This window comes from Anabrus simplex, chromosome 7, assembly GCF_040414725.1.
Source record: "Anabrus simplex isolate iqAnaSimp1 chromosome 7, ASM4041472v1, whole genome shotgun sequence".
NCBI lineage: Eukaryota > Metazoa > Arthropoda > Insecta > Orthoptera > Tettigoniidae > Anabrus > Anabrus simplex.
In genome coordinates this window covers 162702329-162728343 of record NC_090271.1, presented here as the reverse complement: position 1 = coordinate 162728343, position 26015 = coordinate 162702329, and the positions used below count along the sequence as shown (strand labels likewise).

General features: G+C 37.5%; 1 protein-coding gene across 5 annotated transcripts in view; it reads left to right on the top strand.

Moving 5' to 3' along the window:
* Positions 1 to 26015, top strand: part of LOC136877406 (NADPH-dependent diflavin oxidoreductase 1) — a 162343-nt gene that overhangs the window by 116335 nt on the left and 19993 nt on the right. For all 5 annotated transcript variants that reach the window (XM_067151415.2, XM_067151417.2, XM_067151418.2 and 2 more), the window contains one exon: positions 6966 to 7217. In XM_067151415.2, the coding sequence (XP_067007516.2) occupies positions 6966 to 7217 (252 nt within the window). The remainder of the gene's footprint in view (positions 1 to 6965; positions 7218 to 26015) is intronic.

The following is a 26015-nucleotide window of genomic DNA, read 5'->3' as shown; positions in this document are numbered from 1 at the left end:
TGAAGAAATGCTGGGAAGGATTTACACGAGAGTTGGAAGAGGATGTGTATAGTAGTAAAAGGATGCTGTATGGACTTGGAAGAGTCTACATAAAGCAGGTGAAAGGAAAAGAAGAGATAATAACACAATCGGATGAGACAAGGAAATGATGGAAGGTTTATTTTGAGGAACTACTGAATGCGAGAAGATGGAATCAGAGATTGAAAACTAAGTGGAAGAGGAAGAAATTTCTGTCAAATGAATGAAAGCGAGAAAAGCAGCAGGATTGGGGGAATTGTGTCTGTCTGTCTGTCTGTCTGTCTGTCTGTCTGTCTGTCTGTCTGTCTGTCTGTCTGTTAGGTCAACAGCCCAGAGGCTGGTGGGATCCTCAAATAGTACCACCAAAGATTGTGGGGTTATAAGGAAACCCCAAAAACCAATGGCAGCACCAAAATGAGGCGTACTAGGCAAGATGAGGAGTGAGGTAGTTTGCCATTGCTTTCCTCAGGGAATTGTGTATGGAAATTATAATTGCAGCTGGATCTGTTGGTATACAATGGCTGTATAGGCTATTTAGATGTATTTGGATAGTAAAATCAGTACTGGAGTAAAGGAGTAACAATACATAAATATACCGTACTCGCAAGATATCTGTGCTTCGCTATGGTATTATACTGAAATTTATAATTGAATGCTTAACATTTTATATATAATCCACCAAAATTCGTGATCTGACGGCAAAGTTCCTCCTATTTTTCAGTCTGTCTTTCTAGCAATTGATTTTGTACTTCCCAGGTTAGGTCTAGTATTCCGCCCGGTCAGTTGGGTCCCTAAATCTTTGCCATCTTTTCCTATAAGCATTTTTAATATGGATCAAATCCTTGAGGAGATCCGGCGTGGTGTCATCTTGGGTGCCTTGGCTGTACTGAACTCGCTGCCGGACTGCATTCGTAGTCATTTCCCGGCCAGGACCAGTTTCCAGCACGGTCCGCACATTTTGACGACAGTCCAGAACATTATTATTACTATTAGGGTGGGTGATATTAGTTGAATTTAGATTATTATTATTATTATTATTATTATTATTATTATTATTATTATTATTATTATTAATGTTCTGGACCCCGCAGCAAGATGCAAGACCACTACTTGGCGGTAAATTACATCTGCTGCCATTGCCATTGCTGTCAATGTGACCCGCACCATTGTCGCGCATAGGTAAGTGCATGGGATTTCTGGCATTACGAATGATATACTTCAGTGCATTATTGACCCTATTATAGAGGTGAACAATTGCACGGTCAATATCATTCCTATCGTTTATTCAAATGTGTTTAAATTTTTATTTATATGCCAGGAGAATCTGCTGTAATCTAACTTTAAGTTCTCCAAAGGAAAGGGTGGCTCTTGAAAACGAACCCAGGAAAGATTTAAAATGATTGGTTTATGATCAGAATCAAGTACATTATGAACAATAAAATCAGTTGGTCTCAACTCCTTTTTCACCCCACTGCTGTTAAGTTGATTCCCCCCAAAGGTAGGTGTGTTTCTTTATGTTTAAAGGAGATTCCAAATACCAAATTTCACGTCTGTAACATCTTCAGTTTTTTAGATATCATTATCCAATAAAAAGAATTTAACCCCATTTTCAGTCATTTATACCCCCCATCCTAGTGGTTTTTCCAAAAACAAAAGATACATGTTTCTTTATTTTAATAGTGTAAAAAAATACAATTTTTCACTTCTGTAACATGTTAAGTTTTTGAGATAAACTGTACACGTGCTCATTTAAAAATTTCACCCCCTTTTTAGTTCCCCTTAAGTGGAGTTTCCAAAAACAAATCACTTATGTTTCTTTACTTACTTTACTTTCTTTACTGATGTCTGTAACATTTTACATTTCTAAGATATACTGTAGTCTTTCTAAAAATTCACCCCATTTGTCACTCCTGTTTAACCCCCATTAATTAGATTTTCCAAAAAATATTTCAGGTCTGTAATATCTTGAGTTTCTGAGATATAAGTATCCTCATTAAAGGCATTTAACCTCTTTTTCACCCCTCCTAGTGGGATTTTCCCAGAACAAAAGAATACGTGTTTCTTTATTTTAAAGGAGATTCTAAATACCAATTTTTACATGTGTAAAGTTTTAAAGTTTTGAGATATAGATACACTCATTTTAAAAATTCACCCCCTTAGCGATGGAACATCCAAAAATCCTCCCTTAGCGAGCACCTACGTTGTAATATAAATGTATCCTCAAAATTTAATTTCTTTATGTTTTGGCTCGGCGGTGATGAATGGGTCAGTCAGTCAGGATATGTTCTTTTATATGTGTATATATATAGATTTATGCGAGTAATCCCCCACCCCACCCCGCCGAATAATACCTGCACCCTATTTTTACGAAGGCTCATTTTAAAAAAATTTAACGAACTAAAATTCCTTCCATCGAAAGAGTAACTGAGGCATAAACAAACATTAATATCACTCCACGAGGTCCACAGGGTGTTTACGCAAATATTAACATGTAAATTTACGGATATAGCTCTTTGCCTGAGATGATGAAAATACATCACTGCTATGAAATATATTTGTCATGAAAATTAGCAAGTAGGTCTACTTAATCTGAAACTGTAATAGGCTCAATGCACTGTAGATAGGAAAATTCATTGTCTCTTGTGTTACTAGAATCCTCTCCTAAACTACTTACAAATTCGTCACACTCCACGTTTAAAACACTTCTTACACGCGGTCTCTTTTTACTCGGATAGTAACATGACTGGTTGTGGATAATTCCTTTCGTGCAATGTAAATACTTGAAACAGACACACTGATGCATTCGGATGTTAGCTTTGCGATACAGTAAAACATCGTTAATTCGAAGTCTTTGGAACACAGAAAACGGATTTCGAATTACGTCATTTTGAATTAACCACCAACTTGTAATTAAGAAATGCCAAACCTCGCCGCGTCACAAAATATTCTCATACCCATTACTGCAAGCAAATCAACATTGATTCACAGTTTAAAACTTTCAAATGTCATGAAAAATCTATTGCCAAAATGTATCCAAGGTGCATTTACAGTATTCAGATAATGCACTTTGATAATTCACTGGCAAACATAACCTCATGCAACGAAAGAAGACATTTTTTTTTCCTATTTGCTTTATGGAAAATTCTAAATTCCCATGGAGGGAATTAGAAATTTTTCACCAATAGAGCATGTCAAAAATGTCAAAAACATATCAGATGTAAGGCTTTTCAGGCGTTTGCTCTATTAACCAGCGTTTCGTCTTAGGTCTGACACTAGACTCATCAGAGTGGGATGTGTCAGACCCTACCCACTGACGCTGGGGTGTATGCGGGTGAATTTATCAGAAGCCCTCAGATGCATCTCCTGCATGCAGTTATCAGACTGTGCTTCTTGTAAGGGCTTCTGATAAATTCACCCGCATACACCCCAGCGTCAGTGGGTAGGGTCTGACACATCCCACTCTGATGAGTCTAGTGTCAGACCTAAGACGAAACGCTGGTTAATAGAGCAAACGCCTGAAAAGCCTTACATCTGATATGTTTTTGACATATTTGCTTTATGTCGCACTGACACAGATAGGTCTTATGGCGACGATGGGACAGGAAAGGCCTAGGAATGGGAAGGAAGCAGCCGTGGCCTTAACGAATTATTCAAAGGCAAGGAAAAATCTTTGCTGGCTCCGCTGTGCATGTACTTTATTCATTGGATTACTGTACTGTATGCATTTTAGATGCCTTGTACTTGCACGGAAAGTATCCGATGCCCTTAAAACGTGGTTTATTGAACTTTCCTATGATGGTGGGGGAGGAAGTAGGAAGTCTCTCACATCTTCTTCTTTGTATTTGATGGACTTCGCTCGCGTGTTACGTTCAGCCACCAGTCTAATATATAACAAAAAGGAAGTTTTGTGAATAAATGTGGTTGGGACAAGTTAATAAGTGGATTAAGCCTGTAGGATATCTCTCTCTTGCTTCCGTTTGCATTGCACTACAGTACAGTGACTTTCCTTGCATGATTTCCCGCTGTGCCACTTCTGAAGTTCTCTCGTAATGCCAACCCTTTGCCACGTAACAAAGTATTCTAAGACCCATTAATGCATGCAATCACATTGATTCACAGTTTAAACCTTTCAAATGCCATGAAAAAAATACTATTTCCAAAATGTATCCGACAAGGTGCATTTACATTATTCAAATAATGCACTTGGATTTAAGGACGAGGACAAATTATGCCGGCTCCTCTTCTCCTCGCAAATTCTTTATATTTTTTTGGTTTACTATACTGTTTGCTGTTTTTGATGCCTTGTACTTGCATGGAAAGTGTCTGACGCCCTTAAAGCATCATGGCTTATTGAACTTTTCTATGATGAGGGGAGGAAGTCTTTGGCTTCCATCTGCATTGACGGCCATTTGGGCTCAGCATTAAAAAAGTTCAGTTCCTTCGGCATTGACAATATTGTTTGTTGCGTACAAATTGATTCTAATTATGAGCCACGCGTTTTCGCCAACTGTCGGCATCGCCAGTTTTTGCAGATTCTGCTTCTCCGCACACAATGCCTTCTATGTGATATTGTGGCATTCCTTAAAACGCTGAATACAAAAGAATTACTATTTCACTCGAACTTCAACTATAAAACACACTATAAACGCACCGAAGTGAGTGAAATTGCTGAAAGCTACCGCTGCACATTCCGGAAGACGTGTTCTATTGTGATGCGGAGAAATTTTGAATTTAAATTACTCTGTAAAATACTATTTTTTTAAATGTAAAGGCATTTTAGAATTAAAAGTCCGAGTTGTTTTCTGTTTAAATATGACATATGGGGACAGTTTTCTTTCGTCTGCAGGTACACAAAGCATAACTGTACACTAAACTTCAAAAACTAGGTGAGCTGGGAGTGTGTTGCCAAACTTGACGCAAATAAAATCTGCACCCCAATTTCGTATCTCAATTTTTTTTTTTAAAAATATGCGGGGATTATTCGCGTGAATACATTTAAGAAGGGGGATGAGAAGACATGAACTGGGCGAGCTGGGCGTGCAACTGTGAGCTTGCATCTGGGAGATAGTGGGTTCAAACCCCACTGTCGGCAGCCCTGAAGATGGTTTTCAGTGGTTTCCCATTTTCACACCAGGCAAATGCTGGGGATGTACCTTAATTAAGGCCATGGGCCGCTTCCTTCCCACTCCTAGGCCTTTCCTGTCCCATTGTCACCGTAAGACCTATCTGTGTTGGTGAGACGTAAAGCAGATTGTAAGAAGACATGAAAATTATTGAGGATTCACTTTTATACCTCAGGTAGCAAAAATATTTGAAAGGGTACTAGAAAAGAGAAAGAGAAGAAAGGTGAAAGGGCAATTACAAGAAGGGCCATATGGCTTTGGAAAAGGAAAATCACCAGTACACCCCATTTTCAGTATGAAGCAGTTAATGGAAAAACATTGGGAGAACGGAAAAGATTGCCAATAACATTCCTTGATTTTGAAATGGCTTACGATACTATACCCAGGGCAAAGGTATGAAAAGTTAAGCAACCGAAATGCTTTGGAAAACAAATGATAGAATATGTGCAACCAATGTACAAAAATTGTTGCAGCACTGTCCAGACACATGTGGGGAGAACAGAGGGGTTTTGGAATGAAACTGGACTACGACACGGAAGCGTGCTGTAACCACTGTTATTCATAATGGTTATGGATGAAACTGAGAAGGAGATGAAGGTAAAATATGGGGACAGGGCGATGATGATAATGCTGTTTGTAGATGATATTGTGGTGTGGGAAATAGACAGAGAGTAAGTACAAGGGCAGCTCAACATGTTGAGTGTGATTATTGAAATTTACGGAATGAAAATCAGAATGAAAAAGAGTAAGACAGTGACTAGAGGAGAAAAAGAAGGGAAAGGAATTATAAGAATAAAGGGACAAAACCTTGAAATAGTGGAAAGCTTCAAGTACTTTGGAAGCAAAATTACACATAATGCACAGCTGCACGTGGAGATCAGCAAAAGGATTCAACAGAGAAATTCAAACTACCAGAATGTGAGAAGCCTGTTATGTAGGTTTAAAGTACCAATGAATTGTAAAGAGGTGATGAATGAGATGTACGACTGCCCCAAATGCAATGGAGATCTGGATACTGACAAAAAGATAGAAGAATTAAATCCAGGCCAGTGAAACAAAATTTTTAAGAAGTATGAAAGGAAAGATAAGAAAGGACATTTAGAAATGAGGACATCAGGAAAGAAATCCAAGTGGAAAAGCTTTTTGACATAACAGAGTGGGATAAACATATATCCTTTGGACATGATGAGAGGATGCCAAAGCGGACGATGGAAACCCAGATGGGGGGGGCAACAGGGAGAACCCAGACTAAGGTGCTTGAAAATGATCAAGAATTGTATAATTATAAGAAACCTGAATTGGAACTTAGCCAATGGGGGTTCAGATAGAGGAGGATGGAAAGGGGCCATAAACATCTCAACCCAGCAGGGACTGGATGAGGAAAATGGATGACTGTGATTTTCTTGTTATTCTGTTTTGTCTCGTCCTTCAGTATCATGTTATACTTGCAGCTGATATCGTCTCATATTATCATCTCTCTTCCTTTTATCACATTTAGTCTGTTTTTAGTAAATTTTGTATAGAACGCTATTTAAATTGCATGTGTTGGGTGTTAAATTTAATGCTTAGCCATTTTTGTGAAATGATCTAGGAACTTGGACATTGTTGGATTTGAGGCTTGAGAGCATTCAACATTTTCAGCACACTTTTGGGTAGAATATTTGTGTAATGAGCAGCCATCCTCCAAAGTCAATGTTATTGTTTCTGTTGCTGGAGATTTGCTCGACTTGTTAGGGTCATAATTTGTGTATTTTTCTGCTAATCCTAAGACAGTTGTTTACCCACTCACTTGTTTTACGAAATCAAGATTTCTTTCTTTTTTAGGATGTTCGGTTGCTTCAGTTCTCTGCCCCGGAAATAGAATATGAACCTGGTGATGTGCTTATGGTACAGCCTTGTAATTCACAGGTGGTTGTTGACCAGTTCTTTGCCACTGTTTCTAATAGTAAAAATCATAAACTTGATCCTAATGCTATTGTAAGAGTTAAGGCCTGTGATATGTATTCACCTGTACCAAAGGTATTGCAGAAGCCTCTAACTTTAAGAGAATGTGTAGAAACATATTGGGATCTCAATGTAAGTATATACTCATTCATTTAGATATAAGTAGGGTAGGTGATTTTCCAATATGAATATTATGCAAAATGCTTTTAAAGGATTGTTCTATTGTATTTTAATTTTTCACAAGTTGTAAACTGCTTTTTAGTGAGTTTTGAAAGTACAGTATAAATAAGAAATCAACAAATTTTTAAAATATATTTAAAAAAATCCTGGAAAATTAAACCAACTGGACTGCATGCCAATGATGGCTTTTTAGCTCAGATACCCATTGTCTACCCAAGCAATTCTGTATGACGTATTTGGGGTCTTGCCAAGATTGTGTATACTGACAGATATTTCAGTAAATACCTTTTAATTGTAAGCAATAGGAGAAAATGAATGACAGAACAGAATGTTCTGGTATATTGTGTTATTTTATTATTCTGATTTTGTGTCAATATAAAAGAGATTCTGTTTTGTATTAAGCTACCTAAACTAAAAATAAATGTACAGTTTTATATACTGTAAACTGTGGTGAATCCAATCAAAATTTGGGAATTTAAAGAAATCCATTCACTGCAGTTAGTTTGCAATGCACATTTGAAATTATTACTACTTGACTTTGACAATGGTAGTTTTATGAATTAAGTTATATTTCATTAATAATTTCATTATCATCAATTCCCCTCTCCCAGTTTCATGCTTGCTTCATAACTTTTATCCATATTCATGTCTTGCCCCAACTTTGATTTTGACTGATGATGGTCTGTGGTAAGACTGAAACTAGTTTCAACAAATATATATAACTTTTTTAAGGTTACAACAAATAGTATTGAATAGGTGGAAACCTTTAGCTTTTGTTTTACAGTACACTCCCTTGTTTTAGCCCATTGTCAATTCCAAACCATTCTGGTCTTCACACAGCTGTAACAGTTGTGATATGTTGCTTTTATCATTGTTTTTTGTTCCTTGCCAATGCCCCTGTGTGTCAGGCTTTCCCAAACTTTCGATCTGGGGATGCTGTTGTATGCCTTTTCTATTTTTCCATTATCTCTCTCAGAATAAAAATAGTTTTTACTCTTAACCTTCCACTTCTGAATCCAAATTGTTCCTTTTGTAACTGACTTCCACATTTCCTCTAATTCTTCTTCTCAGTATCTTGGTAATATGGGAGGTGATGGTAACTCCTCAGTAGTTATCTCCTTTCTTGATTATTGGTATTACAACACACTTTTTCCCTGTGTGGAGGTATAAATTTACTATTGCGCGTTTCTGTGGTGGTCTGTAACGTGATGTATCAGAATGATCATCATCGATTTTCTGCTCCAGCAAGCCGGGTGCGGGTGTTTACGAGCCTCTTTCAGTTCGTCCTGTCCATCCACAGCTGGTGTTCTACCTTTTGCTGCCAGTTTAGATCATGTTTGGCAAGGTCTTTGAAAATTTGCTTTTCCAAACTATCACAAGGCCTCCCTCTGGCCCTCCTACCAACATTATTTCTTGGGGTCCTAATTGGAGTCATCCTTCTCATATCTCCATACCATCATAATCTGCTTAATTCTAAGGTTTCCAACAGGCTCCTGTCCAATCCAAGTTGTTGCCGAATACTTTCATTCCTTATTTTCTCTCTGGCCCTCCTACCAACATTATTCCTTTCATAGTATGTTCTTGGGGTCCTAATTGGAGTCATCCTTCTTATATCTCCATGCCACCGTAATCTGCTTAATTCTAAGGTTTCCAACAGGCTCCTGTCCAATCCAAGTTGTTGCCGAATACTTTCATTCCTTATTTTCTCTCTCCATGTCTTTTGGAGACATGACCGAAGGAACTTCATTTCAGTGGCCTATAGGCGAATTTGTGCAGATCTAGTCAACGTTATTGCTTCCAGTCTGTATGTTAGAATTGGTACAAGATATGTTTTGTACATTGTGAGTTTGCAAGCTTGGGGAAATGAGTCATCTCAAAGCAATTGACGAATGGAGTGGTAGAATTTTGATGCAGCTGGTATTCCATAGCCTATTTCTTCGTTTATGGTGTTATCAGAAGAAACTAAGCTCCCTAAGTATTTGAGATTATTGATAATGTCTGCTCGCAGGCAGACACTTCAGTACTTCGACTCATCACTAAACTGACGGTTTTAGTTCGGCTGATGATCATTCCCATCCTTTCAAATTCTTCTTGTCAAAGATCTACTTTAGCTTGAACTTCTGCTTCTGTCTCACACCATAGTATAACATCATCAGCAAATACAAGTGCATTTGTTGTCTGATCCTTCATTTTCACTGCTTTTATAACCTCACCCATTATAGTAACGAAGAGAAGTGGTGATAGACAAATTCCTTGTTGGACTCCGCTCTTGGTTTGCAAACAGTTTGACCTGCCTGCTTGAATTTTCACACAGCTCTTTGTCTCTCGATATAGTTGTTTTACTTGAGCTATAATCTCATCTGGCACTTATTTATGTCTCAGTCATTCCCCTATGTGCTTATATGATTCATGTTCATATGCCTTCTCAATATCCAAGAATACCACTTAAAATCATTCTATTCTTAACCCAGTATTTTTCAAACAGCATTCTTGTCGAAAAAATGAGGTCTGGCGTTGATCTCTTCGCTCTAAATCTTTGTTGTTTTTCCTCAAGTTTAGGTTCAAGAAATTTTCTGATTTTTCTCTCCAGGATGGTCTCATATTTTTAATCCATGAGATAGAAGGGTTACACCTCTATAGTGCCTCTGTGGATCCGTGGTAGAGTGTCGGCCTCCGAATCCCAAGATAGCGGGTTCAAACCCGGCAGAGGTAGTCGGATTTTTGAAGGGTGGAAAAAAGTCCATTCGACACTCCATGTCGTACGATGTCGGCATGTAAAAGATCTCTGGTGATACATTTGGTATTTACCCAACAAAATTAATTAAATCTCAGCCATAGACGCCCAAGAGAGATCCGGTTTACTCTGTCTGCCATCTAGCGGACCTAGAGTAAAACGGAACGTCGAAATTGACGAGCAGACAGCCGGATGGCGTCAAATCGAAATGTCTGCACACGGTATCTGAGGCCATACGATTATTATTATTATTATTATTATTATTATTATTATTATTATTATTATTACTACCTCTATAGTTGTTACACTTCTTTCGGTCACCTTTCCTAAATAGTCTCCAGTCACTAGGGATTTCGTTTTCTTCCCAAATTTTATTTAGTACTCTGTACAATCATTGTATTCCAGGTTCTCCAAGTGCTTTGATCATGTCCACACTGAACTCATCCAATCCTGCAGACTTCGTTGTTTTTCATTTTACATATTGCTGTCTCAACTTCCAGCCAGGTCAAACTTTCTACATTATAATTTATACAGTTTAGAGGGTCATCTTTTGTGTCATCAGTTGTATCACAGTCAGCAAGTGATTGAAATACGAGGATTGGGGAAAAAGTCATGGCAACTATTTTTTTTTCTTGTAGATATGTGAATGGATCACAAACGTATATGTGTCGTGTGGAAGTTCTGCAGGCATAGTGTGTATGTAGAACAACAGATGGCTCTGTGATAGCTGGTAGTAGCGCAGCGAGGGCTGTGAAATCAGTCAGTTAGTGAGTGTCGTGCGAGATGGAAGTAACCCATGTTGAGCAGCGCGCTTACATCAAAATAGCCGTTCTCCGAGGGAGAAATGTGATGGAATGTCACAGTGAATTAGTGGAAGCCCTTGGAAATAATGCCCTACGATACCATACAGTAGAACGGTGGGTAGGGAAGTTTCAGCAAGGACGTGTGTCAACCAGTGATGGGCAATGTTCGGGACGACCTGTTAGTTTGTGGACCGACGTGGCAAGTGCCGTCATCGAGCAGCTCCTGGATGAAGACAGACGATGGACGATGGAGAGGGTAAGTGGCATCGAGAAACGCACCGTCCACAGCATATTGTGTAATGAGCTGCAACTGCTCAGTATCGCATCGTGGTGGGTACCGCATGCACTGACGGAAGTTCAAAGGTGGATGCGCTATGCAATATGCTCCAACCACCTTGCACGGTGGCAACAGGACAGCGATCAATTCTTGTCACAAATAATCGCCATCTATGAGTTTTGGGCCAGGGCATACGCACCAGAACTGAAACGTCAGTCCGCGGAGTGGCGACATGCTGGATCACCAAGGAGGCAGAGGGTCCATCAGAATCCTTCCCCAGTCAAATTGATGGTGATTGTCGCGTATGACGTCATGGGTGTCATTGTTTACCACTTTTTTCCACATGGCAGAACATTGACCGCACAGCACTACAGGGACTTCCTGATGCGAGAGGTACGACGTGGCGTTCGGGAGAAACATCCGGATCTTGTAGACAGTGCAGTAATCCTGCACGACAATGCAAAACCACATAAAGCAAAGTGTGTAGGGCAGCTACTGCAACATTGGGGATGGGAAGAATTGGAGCACCCACCATACTCTCTCGACATTTCGCCCTGTGACTTTGATCTCATTCGAAAGATTAAGGAACCACTACGTAATAGGAGGTTTGCAACACGAGAGGACATTGCTAATGCTGTGCGCCAGCAGGTGACCCGATTCACACATGGTGCGGCAAATGCTGAGGCAGATTGTATTCAGCGCCTCCCACATCGTTGGCAGCATTTGGTGTCAATAGCAGGGGACTACTTTGAGGGTCTTTAGGCCCAGGTTTCTCATGTCAATTTTATGTGTACTATGTTGTCATTCTTTTGCACTGGGAAGGGCATATTGCCGTGTATACTACTGTAATAAATTAGTGTGTTACGATATTTCAGTGCTATTCATTGTCCACACATGTAGTTAACACCTTGTCTTTTTGTCTATATATGTCACATTTTCCAACCGGACTGGTATCTTCAAGGAAAAAAAAAAAAGTTGCCATGACTTTTGCCCCAACCCTCGTATCTACTGAACTCCTGTAATATTTCATTTTCATTTCTAGTTTAACTCTCCATTTGGAAGCTCTACTGTGTTGATATACCGGGCGAGTTGGTAGTGTGGTTAGAGGCGCACGGCTGTGAGCTTGCATCCGGGAGATAGTGGGTTCAAACCCCACTGTTGGCAGCCCTGAAAATGGTTTTCTGTGGTTTCCCATTTTCACACCAGACAAATGCTGGGGCTGTACCTTAATTAAGGCCACGGCCGCTTCCTTCCCATTCCTAGGCCATTCCTATCCCTTTGTCACCATAAGACCTATCTGGGTCGGTGCGACATAAAACAAATAGCAAAAAAAAGAAAAAAAAAGCTGTGTTGATAGTACTATTATCATTTCTTTTGTTTTTAAGAGTGCTATGCAGGAGCCCTATTCTATTGGCAAGATCTTCTTTGCATTTCTGTTTCTCAATGTCGTATTCTTTTGACCTATACTGACCAGGAAAACTAGTAGAAAGAGCCAGCTGTACTTCAAGCTGGCTCAGTCAACTAGAAAAAGAAACTCAGGATAGTAAGGAATTTCAAGTTACCCAATTGCAACAGTCAAGTTTTAGGGAGGAAGGGGGTTTGAGATTGCTCTTGGTAAACTGTCAAAGTGTAGTAAATAAACAATTAAAATTAGGTACATTGATGGAATCTTATGAGACTGATGAGGTGATAGGAGTGCAATCGTGGTTGAAAGAAGGGGTGGGTAATAGAGAAGTATTTCCAGAAGGGTACACAGTCTATCGTAGAGACCGAGGAGATAAAAAGGGAGGGGGGGGGGTATTCTGGTGAAGGAAACATATTATTCACATGAATGGTTTACTGATGAAAGGGATGAAATATTAGGGATAAAATTAGTTTGTGATAATATGAAGGAGGTGGGAATTATAGGAACATACAGGCCTGGAAGAGAGGAAAGAGACATGGAAATCTTTGAGAAAATAATAGATTATACTCGTAAAAACAATAATAATGATATGGTAATAATTGGGGGAGATCTAAATTTGCCTGAAGTTGAATGGAATGGAGCTGCAAGTAAAGCCCATGAACAGAAACTGGCAAATAAGTTAATTTGGGAGGGAGGATTTACACAAGTAGTACAAGAACCAACTCGTCTCAATAACTTGCTAGATGTATTCTTGGTTAAACCATGGGAAATAGTTGATAAAACTGAGGTAATTGAAGGAATAGGTGACCATAAGGCTGTAATAATGGATGTAGGACTCGTACCAAAAAGGCTTAATAAGAGGGTTACACAAGACAAGAAATTGTACAGAAAAACTAAAGTTGATGAATTTGGGACTTACCTTAAATCACAGTCCAGTTGTTGGATAAGTGAAGGGAGTAACGTGGATACACTTTGGGCTAAATTTAAAGGAATCATTTGGGAAGGAGAGAAGAGATTTGTACCTGTTAAGAAGGGTAAAACAACCTCAGACCCTGTTTATTATACAAGGGAAATAAGAAAATTAAAAAGAAAATGTAGAATAGTAAACAGGAAAATCAAAGAGGGTAGGGAGAGTAGAGAAACTAGAAAACAGCTAATGAGGGAACTGAATAGAGTGAAAACGGAAGCAAAAGAGAATTATATGAATGGCATACTTCAAGAGGGTAATGACCACAAAGGGAAATGGAAAAAGCTGTATTCATATATCAGGAATCAAAAAGGAAAAGGAATCCAAATTCCTGCAATGGTGGGAGAAAGGGGTGAACACTATTTAACAGATACTGAGAAAGCAAACCTATTTAGTAGGGAATTTAGAGATTCAGTAGATGATTGTCAAGAGTTGGAAACTGAAACAGAAGATAGAGAGGGAGAGACACAGAGGGAAACAAGAAGCTTCTCATTCAAAACGAAGATATTTTCAGAGAAATCCAACTGCTTCAGCAAGGAAAAGCAGCAGGAAGTGATCAAATTACTGGGGAGGTATTAAAGACAATGGGGTGGTACATAGTGCCTTATTTAAAATTTCTCTTTGACTATGTCATAAATAATAGTGTAATACCAAAGGAATGGAAGGAATCTATAATAATACCAATTTATAAAGGAAAGGGTGATAAAGGGAAACCAGAGAACTACAGACCAATCAGCCTGACCAGTATAGTTTGTAAAATACTGGAGAGTTTAATATCGAAGTACATCAGATGGATATGTGATGATAAAAATTGGTTCATGAGGAGCCAGTATGGATTTAGAAAGAAATTTTCTTGTGAGGCACAACTGGTGGGATTTCAGCAGGACATATCAGATCAGTTGGATTCAGGAGGTCAGTTAGATTGCATAGCCATAGATCTTTCCAAAGCCTTTGATAGAGTGGAACATGGAATATTATTAAAGAAATTGGAGGGAATAGGATTGGACGCAAGGGTTACATGTTGGATAAATACATTTCTAAATTCAAGGGTTCAGAAAGTCAAAGTAGGAAATAATGTATCTCAGGAAGAGAAAGTTTGGAAGGGAATTGCACAGGGTAGTATAATCGGTCCGTTACTTTTCTTAATATACGCAAATGATTTAGGGAACAATATAACATCAAAAATAAGATTGTATGCAGATGACATAATTGTTTATAGGGAAATAAACAACATTGAGGATTGTTCAGAATTACAAAGGGACCTTGAAAGTATCCAACAATGGGTTGAAGAAAATAATATGAAGGTTAATGGAGGCAAATCAACTGTTACAACTTTTACAAACAGGAGCTTTAAAACTGAATTTGAATATACTTTGGATGAGGTAGTTATCCCAAAAGATGGCAAGTGCAAATACTTAGGTGTGAGATTTGAAAGTAATTTGCACTGGAAGGGTCATATTGATGACATTGTTGGGAAAGCATACAGATCGTTACATGTCATAATGAGGCTACTGTAAAGGATGCAACAAAGAATTAAAAGAAAAAAGTTACTTGAGTATGGTTCGTCCATTATTGGAATATGCTAACAGTGTTTGGGATCCTCACCAAGAATACCTAATAAAAGAAATAGATAGTGTGCAGGGGAAAGCAGCAAGATTTGTAACAGGGGATTTCAGGAGAAAGAGTAGTGTATCAGAAATGTTAAAGGAACTTGAGTGGGAAACTTCAAGTAAGAGAAGGGAGAAAACTAGACTTATAGGATTATATAGAGCCTATACAGGAGAAGAAGCATGGGGAGATATCCGTGAGAGGCTTCAGTTGGAAAATAATTATATCGGCAGGACTGACCACAAATATAAAATTAGAAGGAATTTTAGCAGAAGCGATTGGGGTAAATTTTCATTCATTGGGAAGGGTCTGAAGGAGTGGAACAGTTTACCAGGGGTAGTGTTTGATCCTTTTCCAAAATCTGTACAGATATTCAAGAAGAGAATAAACAGCAACAGAGAAAATAAATGAAGTGTTAGAGGGCATTCGACCATTGCAGGTTATTGTAAATAAAATAAAAAATGTGTGTGAATAAATTAATTCCATCCCCTGGTCTAAGGAGTTTGGACAGCCAAAGTAGGGGACTGCCTGTAGGGGTGAAGTACAGTGGGGACTTCGAGGGCCCTGGGACTGCTACGGTAGCTGTGAAGGCCCTTCAGGAACTCTGAAAAGTGGTGGCTCTGGTTAAGATGCAGCAGGTCGTTATGCTACTTAGGATCCAGAACGGGTAAAAAAAAAAAAAATAGTAAATAAATAAATGCAATGTAAATATTAATCTTATACCAGTTGTATAGTATCATTTGAAGTAATTCCACATACTGTATATCAGTTGACTATATTTGTCAGTAGTACAGGAGATATTATAAGTAGAATTTTGTAAACAATATAAATTTATTAAGGATGAGCTGTGTGTTTAATAGAAAATATTGTTAGCATAAATTGTATAATATTGTATTATAGGAAAATTTTCTTCTCTTGTTAATTTAATATTTAGTGCTTGACAATTATGTATATTAGTGTACCATTTGCCACCGAGGTAGACACCTCATTTGCAAATAAAGAGATTTTGATTTGATTTTTTGTATGTAAATGAAGATGTGTATTAAGACGAAACACATACACAGCCCCCCGATCGACACATATTAACAAACGCTATTACCGATTAAAATCCCTGGCTTAGTCAGGAATCGTAGCCAGGGTTCTCTAAACAGAAGGTCAGTACGCTGACCATTCAGCCTTTTTCTCTCTCTATACATTTAAGTCCACTGGGGTCCCACTGGTCCTGCAGCCTTGATAATTTCTATGGCTTCTTCATCTATTCCCACAGCTTTTCCCATAATCATCATTTTAACCGTCCATGTCCGATTCCTTCTCTATTACTTCTTCTATTCCTGCTGCCTGGATACCTTTTCCACATGCCTGGTTTCTCATGTTCAGCAGTTCACTGAAATATTCTTTCCATCTGGTCATTATCTCTTCTGGTTTTCTCGGTATTACTCCTTTATTGTTTACAAATCCTGTGTTCACTGTTTCATTCCTACAGGTTATTATAATTCCAAATCATAATTTTTTTCCTACAGTTCAAATCTTCCTTTACTTCCTGGGTAAATGTTTCCAACTTTTCTTCGGCTACTACTTTTTTTTAAACTCTTTTTCGCTTCCATGTATGGCTCTTCTCTCTTCTGTTTTTTGTTTTTTCTATTCCTTCCATGTTTTCTTCTTTTCCTTTATCCTTCTATCATTCCACCATGTTGTCTTTTAATCTCTTGGCTTATGGGATGTTTTGCCACATGTTTTCTCTGCACATTTTTCAAATGCACTCTTAAAATTATTCCATTCCTGTTCAGCATGACTAGTATCTATCCTTGGGATAAGTTTTTTGTCATTTTGTCCTGAACTCTTCCTGAATTTCCTTTTCCTTCAATCTCCAAACTGTAATCTTTCTTTCTCTTTTTTTCTTGTAGTTTTGTGACCTTGCCAGCTTTCAGCTGTGCTATTACTGATCTATGGTCACCCCCAAAGGCTTCATCAGGCATAGTTTAAACATCCATACGGTCTTTCCCATGTCTTTTTTCCACTAATACATAATCAGTCAACGTTTTCTTTCTTTTGTCTCCTCATCCATACCTGGTAATCTTCCGGCTATTTTTCTTCCTGAACCATGTGTTTCCTATTAGTTGGTTCCTCTGGCTAAAGTCCATTAACACCGAGCTCGATAGCTGCAGTCGCTTAAGTGCGGCCAGTATCCAGTATTCGGGAGATAGTAGGTTCGAATCCCACTGTCGGCAGCCCTGAAAATGGTTTTCCGTGGTTTCCCATTTTCACACCAGGCAAATGCTGGGGCTGTACCTTAATTAAGGCCACGGCTGCTTCCTTCCCACTCCTAGCCCTTTCCTGTCCCATCGTCGCCATAAGACCTATCTGTGTCGGTGCGACGTAAAGCAAAAAAAAAAAAGTCCATTAACATATCCCCTTCTTGATTCTTGTTGCCATATCCATATGGCCCCAGAATCTCTTCTCTTCCCACTTGTGCATTCAGATCTCTCATTATAATTACTTCCTTGTCTTCAGTGCCATGCAGTGTGGGGCGCATAGCTGTGTGCTTGCATTTGGGGAATAGTGGGTTTCAACCCCACTGCCGGCAGCCCTTGAAAATGATTTCCTGTGGTTTCCCCCGTTCACACCATGCAAATGCTGGGGCTGTACCTTAATTAAGACCACATTCACTTCCTTCCCACTTCTAGTTTTTCCCTATCCCACCGTCATCAGAAGACCTATCTGTGTTGGTGCGATATAAAGCAGGTTTAAAAAAAATATCTTCAATGTATTTCTCCATTTCTTCAAGGAATTGTTCTGTATTCTTTTCTTTATTTCCAGTTTGTAGAGCATATACTTGGAACAGATTTTGTGTTCCTGTTTCAAACTGTATCCTTGCAATGATCATTCTGTCATTGATATTCTTCACCTCCTCCTCATACACTATTCTAGGACATCCTTTCTAATGATCATGCCTACCTCATTTACTGCATCCTGTCGTGCGCTGTAAAACAGCCTACACCCTTCCTTCAGTTTTTTTCCCCCTCTTCCTTTCCATTTTGTCTCACTAAGACAAAGGATATCCTCTTTTGTGAACTCTGTGAGCTCTTCTGTCTTATGTGTCAGAGTTAGGATGTTGACTGCCCTGATTTGGATATGTTGGGATACTCATTACACATTACTCACAGCTCCTCGTGTACCTGAAGAAGTGCGCGTCGCCTGCAGGGGCCGCTCTAACATTTTCCGTGGTTGTGCCATATTTGTACTCATTGTTAGGCTGTTACTACAATGGGTTCGCCATTCTTAAAGGCATTTTAGTGCTGCTGCCAGCAGGTAATGAGGCCGCTTCAACTTGGGAGTTCAGGTGCCTTCTGCAGCCACTCCTAACCTAGGGACAGATGCTGCTTGATGAGTTCTAGTGGTATATCCTACACCCAAGGGACCATCACTCCACTTAAGAGAACTTATCTGCCGAATCCATTGGTCCTCTTAGGGGGTAGAGTTATTCCACACTGCTCGACACAGTGCAGAGTTAGGCATAGATATCAATGATAATGAGAGTTGTTACTTGTAACAGTGCAGAGTCTCTGGCTGTATGGTGTACTCTATTACTGTATTCAATTTTATTTTTATTATTCTAATTTTGCATCAGTATAAAAGCTGTTCAGTTATGCTTTAAGCTCCATAAATTTAATATATATAGAGATGCACGGTTCTAAAATCCGCCTTATCCATTTTTTATGAAAACTGAGTTCTTAGCTTATCTTTATACCTCATATGATTTAGCATCTGTTTTCAACAAGAAAACTGTTCCTAAACCCGCCTTATCCTAAGATATTGTTTCCAAAATCTGCCTAATCCAAACATGGGGCCCCTTAACTGGAACGTATCTCAAATAATACTCTATGAAGTAAGCATTAGTACGAGTTTATGACGTTCCAGGTTCACGGTGTGTTCTTTGAAACTTTTGGCAATACTATTCCCGATAATTTCTCGCCAGTTTACTAATAATCCATTCACTGCAGTTAGGTTGCAATGCAAATTTGAAAATAGCACTACTTGATTTTGACGATGGTAGTTTCATGAATCACTGACATTCATTTTTATGATTTCAAAGAGCATAAATAATAAAAGAATGTCAATTATAATGTCAATTAAAGACAAAATTATCATTAGAAAGTTTTGTCTACGTGTGCAAATCCTGCCCTTATCACAATGACCGTTCCAAAACCCTCTTTATCCAATGTTGAGTTTCAAAAACACGCCTTATCCAATCTTAATTTGTAAATATCTTCATTATAAGTCACGAATTGTATGTAGCTCTTCAATTATATCAATACATGTAAGTACGTTGATATAATAAACGTGAATAAATACTTTTATTGTACTGAAGATGAGCAAGAAACATTTTATACGTCTCCTGAAAAATTTGCTAAAATGGATAAGGCAGATTTTATAACTGTGCGCCTCGTATGGTTTTGTTATGCTGTAAACTGGGGTGAATCTGATCAAACTTTTGGAATTAAAAATCCATTCACTGCAGTTAGGTTGCAATGCAAGTTTGAAAATAGCACTACTTGATTTTGACGATGGTAGTTTCATGAATTACTTTAATTGTTGATGGTTTCACCTCAGTAGGTAGGTTGAATCTCATTGCTAATTTATTTTGCAAATAAAAACAGAATCAAGCTTCCAATGTGTAAAGTTGATCACTATTTTGATTATTTTTTTAAATGTTAGAATATTTACAACAATGTGTCAAATTTTATTACAGTCCTAATGTAAAAAAGTGAACAGTACATTTAATTCTAAAAGTAATGCTATACAACACATTTGAATTAAGAATAGTTTCCAAACAAAACTAAATTACGTCAGGTCTAGAGGATACAAAATATACGTCAACATAATGGATGATATATTCAGTATTTTAATTTGTTATAAATATATATTTACCACACATTCTATCTTCACATTATCTAACCATGATGTAAAGGAAAATGATGCTAATGAAGTAACAGACAATGAGAAGGAAAAAGGAGTGCAGATTTAAAAATAAAGATTTTAGAATTTCCTAAAAAAAAAAAAAAAAAAAAAACACTTACTTGGCAGAATTGGCAGCCTGAAAGATGGTACATATGAAATGACATATTTGAGAAAGAAAGTTATTGATAATAATTAGAGTTTGTGGTTTATAGCATATAAAATCAGATATTTAGCGTTTTGTAGCATCTATAATTCTCAAATTTAGCGTTTTGTAGCAAATTGGTTAAAAATAGGCATAATTTGCGAAATTGCAGATACAACAGTTGGGAGTAAAATCATACTGTTTAATCACATTGCGCCCTTCCCGCATCCAGGTACGACACAGCCAAAATATTCCCAATGGCCAGATATAATCTCAGGGTATTTCTTGTCATAAGAAAAATATCTAATTTTTCTTCTTGGCTAGGATTAACGTGAATTCAGAGAAAAAGGTAGGGACCGCACGCATGCAAGAAAATTAAACAATTCAAATCAATCACTCTAACACAATCACATTGTAGCTTAAAATGAAATATTTCCTTACAATTGATAAAATTTAAGTTTTTGCTATCTGAATTTGTTGTTAAAGTTGTTCTCTGGCGAAGAAATGTTTTATGATGACTGACGGGCTAAGGTTTGCATCCCTATTGCTTTCTAAATCTCCGTTCCTAATTTACTAACCTATCATTTAAAATTACAACGTAAATTATAAATCAGCACTCCAATTATAAAATAATCTACCTCAGTATTCTATCTAAATAATTCTTAATTTGCTGCTATACAGCTCAGTATGCATCCACTCATTAGGTTCATATTTAAGGTATCACACATGTGCAAGTAATTCCATAAGTATTTACCTTATGATATCTCGGTACTATGTATCTACGTCGTTCATAATATCTATAATGGCTTAACACATCTTTCACTTCACATATGTTATGAGAATACGTCATAAGACACAAATATTTTAATTTTAACAGCTGTATTTGACGTTACGGTAACTCTCTAATCTCAACCATACATATATATCCACCATTCATACCTTACTTTGTGTCATTCCCACGGTGTATCTCTTTCCTTGTGCTTGCATCATCTAATTGATCCAACATATGAATATCTTAGGATCTACCATCCATATATACGTCGTATAATCACCGAAACCTACATTATCATACACAAATTATTTCATATAACTTCTTTCTTCACTATAAAACCTTCAATCAATTCCATTTCATCTTTCTCAACACCATTTTTCATCATTCATAACCTCTTCCATAATAAATGCAATTACTAAGACGTACTATTCTTCTTCATATAAACATTCCCTTAAATAGATCAATTCTCTTCCAATATTACGATGGTTAACCTTAAATATTTCATTCGTGCATTTAACAACATTGCTTTACAAGGAATAACTCGTCTATATATTTCACTTCCTCTCATACGATCCACCTGTGACGTAACCATTGACTGAATGGTTTCACGAGATCTGTAGATAATAATTAACATACGCTAATCCTTATATTCAGCTGTTCGATCGTTTTCCTTCCTTCTCATAATCTGAATTACTCTAGTAATTCATTTATCTTATGCATAGCCATACTCCACGAGATATCAACCTAATTATATACTATCTCACACTTAGAATACTTTATACAATATGCATATGCCTAGCTAAATTAAGAATTATAATACTTACGGTAAACACTTAGCTCGTCTTTCGTCATATCACCTGTCAGTAGCTCTCCTCCTCGTCACATCGCTGGTCCATTGGCCATGGTCTGAGGTTCGGCTGGATTCCTCATCTCATTTTAGGTAGGGTCTGCTGGCTGGATTCCTCATCTCACTTTAAGTAGGGTCTGCTGGCTGGATCATATCTCCCTCCAGGTTGGTCCATCTCGAGTTTAGCAAGACATCTTCTTCATGGGTATAGCTGTCAGTATGATCAAATGAAGTCGAGAAGTAAATATTCATTTTAATACTTTCTTAGAATACTATTTTCCTTTTTAAATATTCTGTTTGTTTTCTTTCTTGCGCTATGCTTAACGAATTCTCTAAAGTTGCGTAAGATCTTCGCTGTTGACTTAGAAAAATCTTCTGTTTTAAAATTATTTGTTTTCTGAAAATTCAATTTCTTCCTCGATTCTTTTTCTGTAGGAATGATTCTTTTCTATCCTTCTCTTCTTTTACAACTTCTAATTAATGAGTTCCAATGTATCGCTAGTCTTGCGTATCGGGTCTATCAGCGTACGTATTTGAATAAATTCTCGTATATTATGCTGTCCCTATATTTTTTTACAGTGTTTTATCAAGTATCTTGCCGTCTTTTCTTAATTTAGAACAGTTATTCTCCAAAAATTCCGCCATAATCTTGATTATTTTTCTTCTTCGATGTAGCAGTAGCAATTTGCTTCCTCTTGTCTCGAGTTCAGTTTTTCAAGTATATTTTTTAATAATATAGAATATTTTACTTGTTTTCTTCAAACAATTCCCCTGACATTGCTCTGTTCTTCATCGCCTTTTAAAGGTAGTCGACCCAAGTTAATCGTGGCCTCCTAATGTATTCATATGTCAAGACTCTCTTGTATACAATCTTGGCTTGAGTGGTCTATACCTTTTCTGGACACCATTTTGCAACACGTCCGAAAATGCAATGGGCACAACACATTGTTCGTCATTCAGTTTTGAATACACTATAGAAAATAAGACTAACATCAACATAAGACTGCAAGAAGTATTAACACACACACAGATATGCATATTTAAAAATTTACAAACACAATTTCAAAGTGAAAAATACTATTCTGAACGTATTCATTTATCACAGTACAACAGACCTACAAGGAAGAGGAATTTCAATGATGATTGAAATACAACATGCCAGTTGTTTGAATGGTGCCGTCCTTCATTCGAGACCGCCTATTATTTACAATCATGTTGTACTTGCTAAAAGACCTCTCTATATCGACACCGTTCGTAGCGGCCCAAATGCACTGCAGTCCTGCTGAAGCAAAGGAAGGAAACTGTAACCATCAACATTTGGAGTGTCAGTGTTCTTTTTTTCCATTGTAATGCTGGAGCATCTGTTGGTGATATGCCTCGCAACCCTCGACAAACTGATCAACAGTGACACTTCTAAAATATTGCAATTTACGCTTCAAAGACATAAGTGATTTGGGTTCCAGAGCACTGTTTTGTCCTGCAGCTGCAGGATTAAATGCATTGCACATTTCGTTGGAAAACATGTTAGTATCCCTGACGCTCATATGCTTCGAGAGTTTAGTTATGCATTTAAGCATACACTGCTTAAATTGCACCTTAATTTCCTCTTTCTTCATTTTGTTTGCCAAATAAACTTGTTGTTCTGCATTTGGAGTGATCGTCCTGAATAGCACATCTGCCTCGGTTGTCCGATGCCTCGTCTGCGATTACTGCAATGGGCTTCCCGTCCAGTGCAGCATTCACATCTACTCTTGCTGAATCTCCGCAACGTGGAACATAATCTCTACTAAGGGTACTTCCTTAAGGCAGATCTCCTGATCCTGGGACGTACCTATGGGGCCAATAAAATTTCGTTAAACATGCTATTAATAATGATAATAATAATAAAGGTTAGAGGTAAGGACAAATACTTTAACATTTCATGTAGTGCTGGCCTAGCGAATCACTGAGTGAGTTTTGAGGCTTTTCCGTATAAACTTCCATTTATGTACATGAAAACAAGCTATTACTTTACATCCCAGGTGATCTAATAAAATGAAACATTTTAAAACAACGTCCATACACGTTTTCTTGGTTGAAAATTTGAATAACCTAAAATTAAATTCCACGTGGAGTCATCATATTAGGAAACATGTACCCACATAGTTTTTGGTCGAAAATTTAAGAGACCTAACCTAACAATCTACAAGGCCATATAGCAATCGTAATACTTCAAAGCAACCATCCACGTGGTTCTTTTTGGGGGGATGATGGGGGATATAAGGTAGTTTATGAATATTTCACAGTAAGGTAGGCTTTACCATTCAAGATGGTGTAAATGTATTTTAAACACAAATATAAATAACGTAAAAAAATATATTTGAAATCGGCACGTAGTCTTCAAGGTAGTCTAGGAAAGCAGGATGGTCCAGCTTGTGGATGAGGATATTAGTCTGCAGGCATATCTTCACAGTATCCTCAATGAACGTTTGTTTCTCGCTTTTTGCTCTTTCTGTCATTTCTGCTATTGTGGCTTGACGCTACACTGTTCACATGCTGGTTGGGAGAAAAATTGCTCCTTTAGTTTCTGCTTTTGCTGTGTTTATACAAAACAATTTTCTTCTTCCATTCAAGTCTTTGATTGTCAAGTCAGCACATTAATATATTCGTATCGCTTACATAAAAATGTTCCGATTTGTATCTCTCAATACGTCACTTCGCTTCTATCCATGGCTACCAGACAATAAATCGCTACCGTACGTTAAAACAGAACTCAACATCTATGTCAAGAATAACAGACTATGACCAAGCGTCAATACGAAGTGAATGAACGCATGTGCTTGAAAGTGTATTAAGCTGTTTGACTGGTTGTTCTTTGCACTGCTCTTTGGCCGTTGAAAGATATTCCTCACATTGAAAGATTGAAGACACCGTACTAATTCTTTCCCCTGAAATTAACAACAAATATCTTATTTTTAAGAAAAATGCACCGTTATTAAAAAGATGTATGTTTATATCTCATAAAACCAAGAATTTTGCATAAATAGTATAATTTTGCATTTTGAACCAATTTTGCATTTTATCGCTAATTCAAAATCTCTAAAAACTACTCGTAGGGGTCATATCGTCCCTGCTCTGGCAAACTAACGAATCTGAAAATTGTCAAAAGTTTAGGAGAGCTGAAAGAAGTTGTGATTACTCATGTCAAATCAATTTTTATATTTAATTATTGGTTTTATGTGTTAGGCATACAGAATGAGCTGCAGATGTGAGACTTTGTCAGAGGGTAGACAATATATAAATAACAAAATCTAGACCAGAACTTCAGAACTACAGATTCCTTAGTTTGTCAGTTTCGCTAGTTTGCCAGAGTGGGGACGATGTAAGATGAAGGCACATTCGCTGACAAAGTTTCAACTTATTGCACATTTATTGCAAATGCTAAAAACCACAAACTCTGATAATAATATATTGTCTTTCCAGAAATCAAAGATGCAATTAAAGCAGGAAAAGCACAAATTGTTCAAAAGGTTATGCCAGGACATTGATTTCTGAGTTGGGCATACAACCTTTGTACGTACTAACATGATCAGATTCACCCTACTGATTTCTGAGTTAGACCTGCAACCTTTGTACTTACTAACATTTGAATTGTTGTCACATTTCACACAAATGAATTGAAATTCACCCTACAAAATTGCAATTTTATCATTATTTATGGAGTGTGTCAAAATGGCATTATCTATGGACATGAAAATGAAGAGTAGTATTTAAGATGTATGAGAGTTAATATTATTACTTCACAATTCTGTAACTCAGGTATTTGGCAGTAACAGGAGTTATCTGGCCAACATCCTTACTTCACAAGTGCGCCATGAGCGAGAAATGTCTACTGATAATGACAGTTGTTGGTTCTGTGCACTACAACTTATCATTGTTACAGACCAGTTAGTCCAGAACTCAAAACAATAACCAGTTAAGAAAATTTTGGTATAGTGCCATGCACATATTTCCTATTGTTAAAAAAATAGACAAATGGTCAGATTTGCGTTTATGCATTTTTATTTCACTGTTGGCCTTCACTGAAATGTTATCAGTAGACTTTACTTGTTTATCAGAATTAACTCAAATTTTGTGTTTTCTTCAAAATGCTCCAAAACACTTACAAATGTATAAATGCTACTAAATGCACAAATCAAAATGCCAAAAATCACCACCCTTAAGTACAAGGAATATTGATGTAAAGAATCAGAGAGA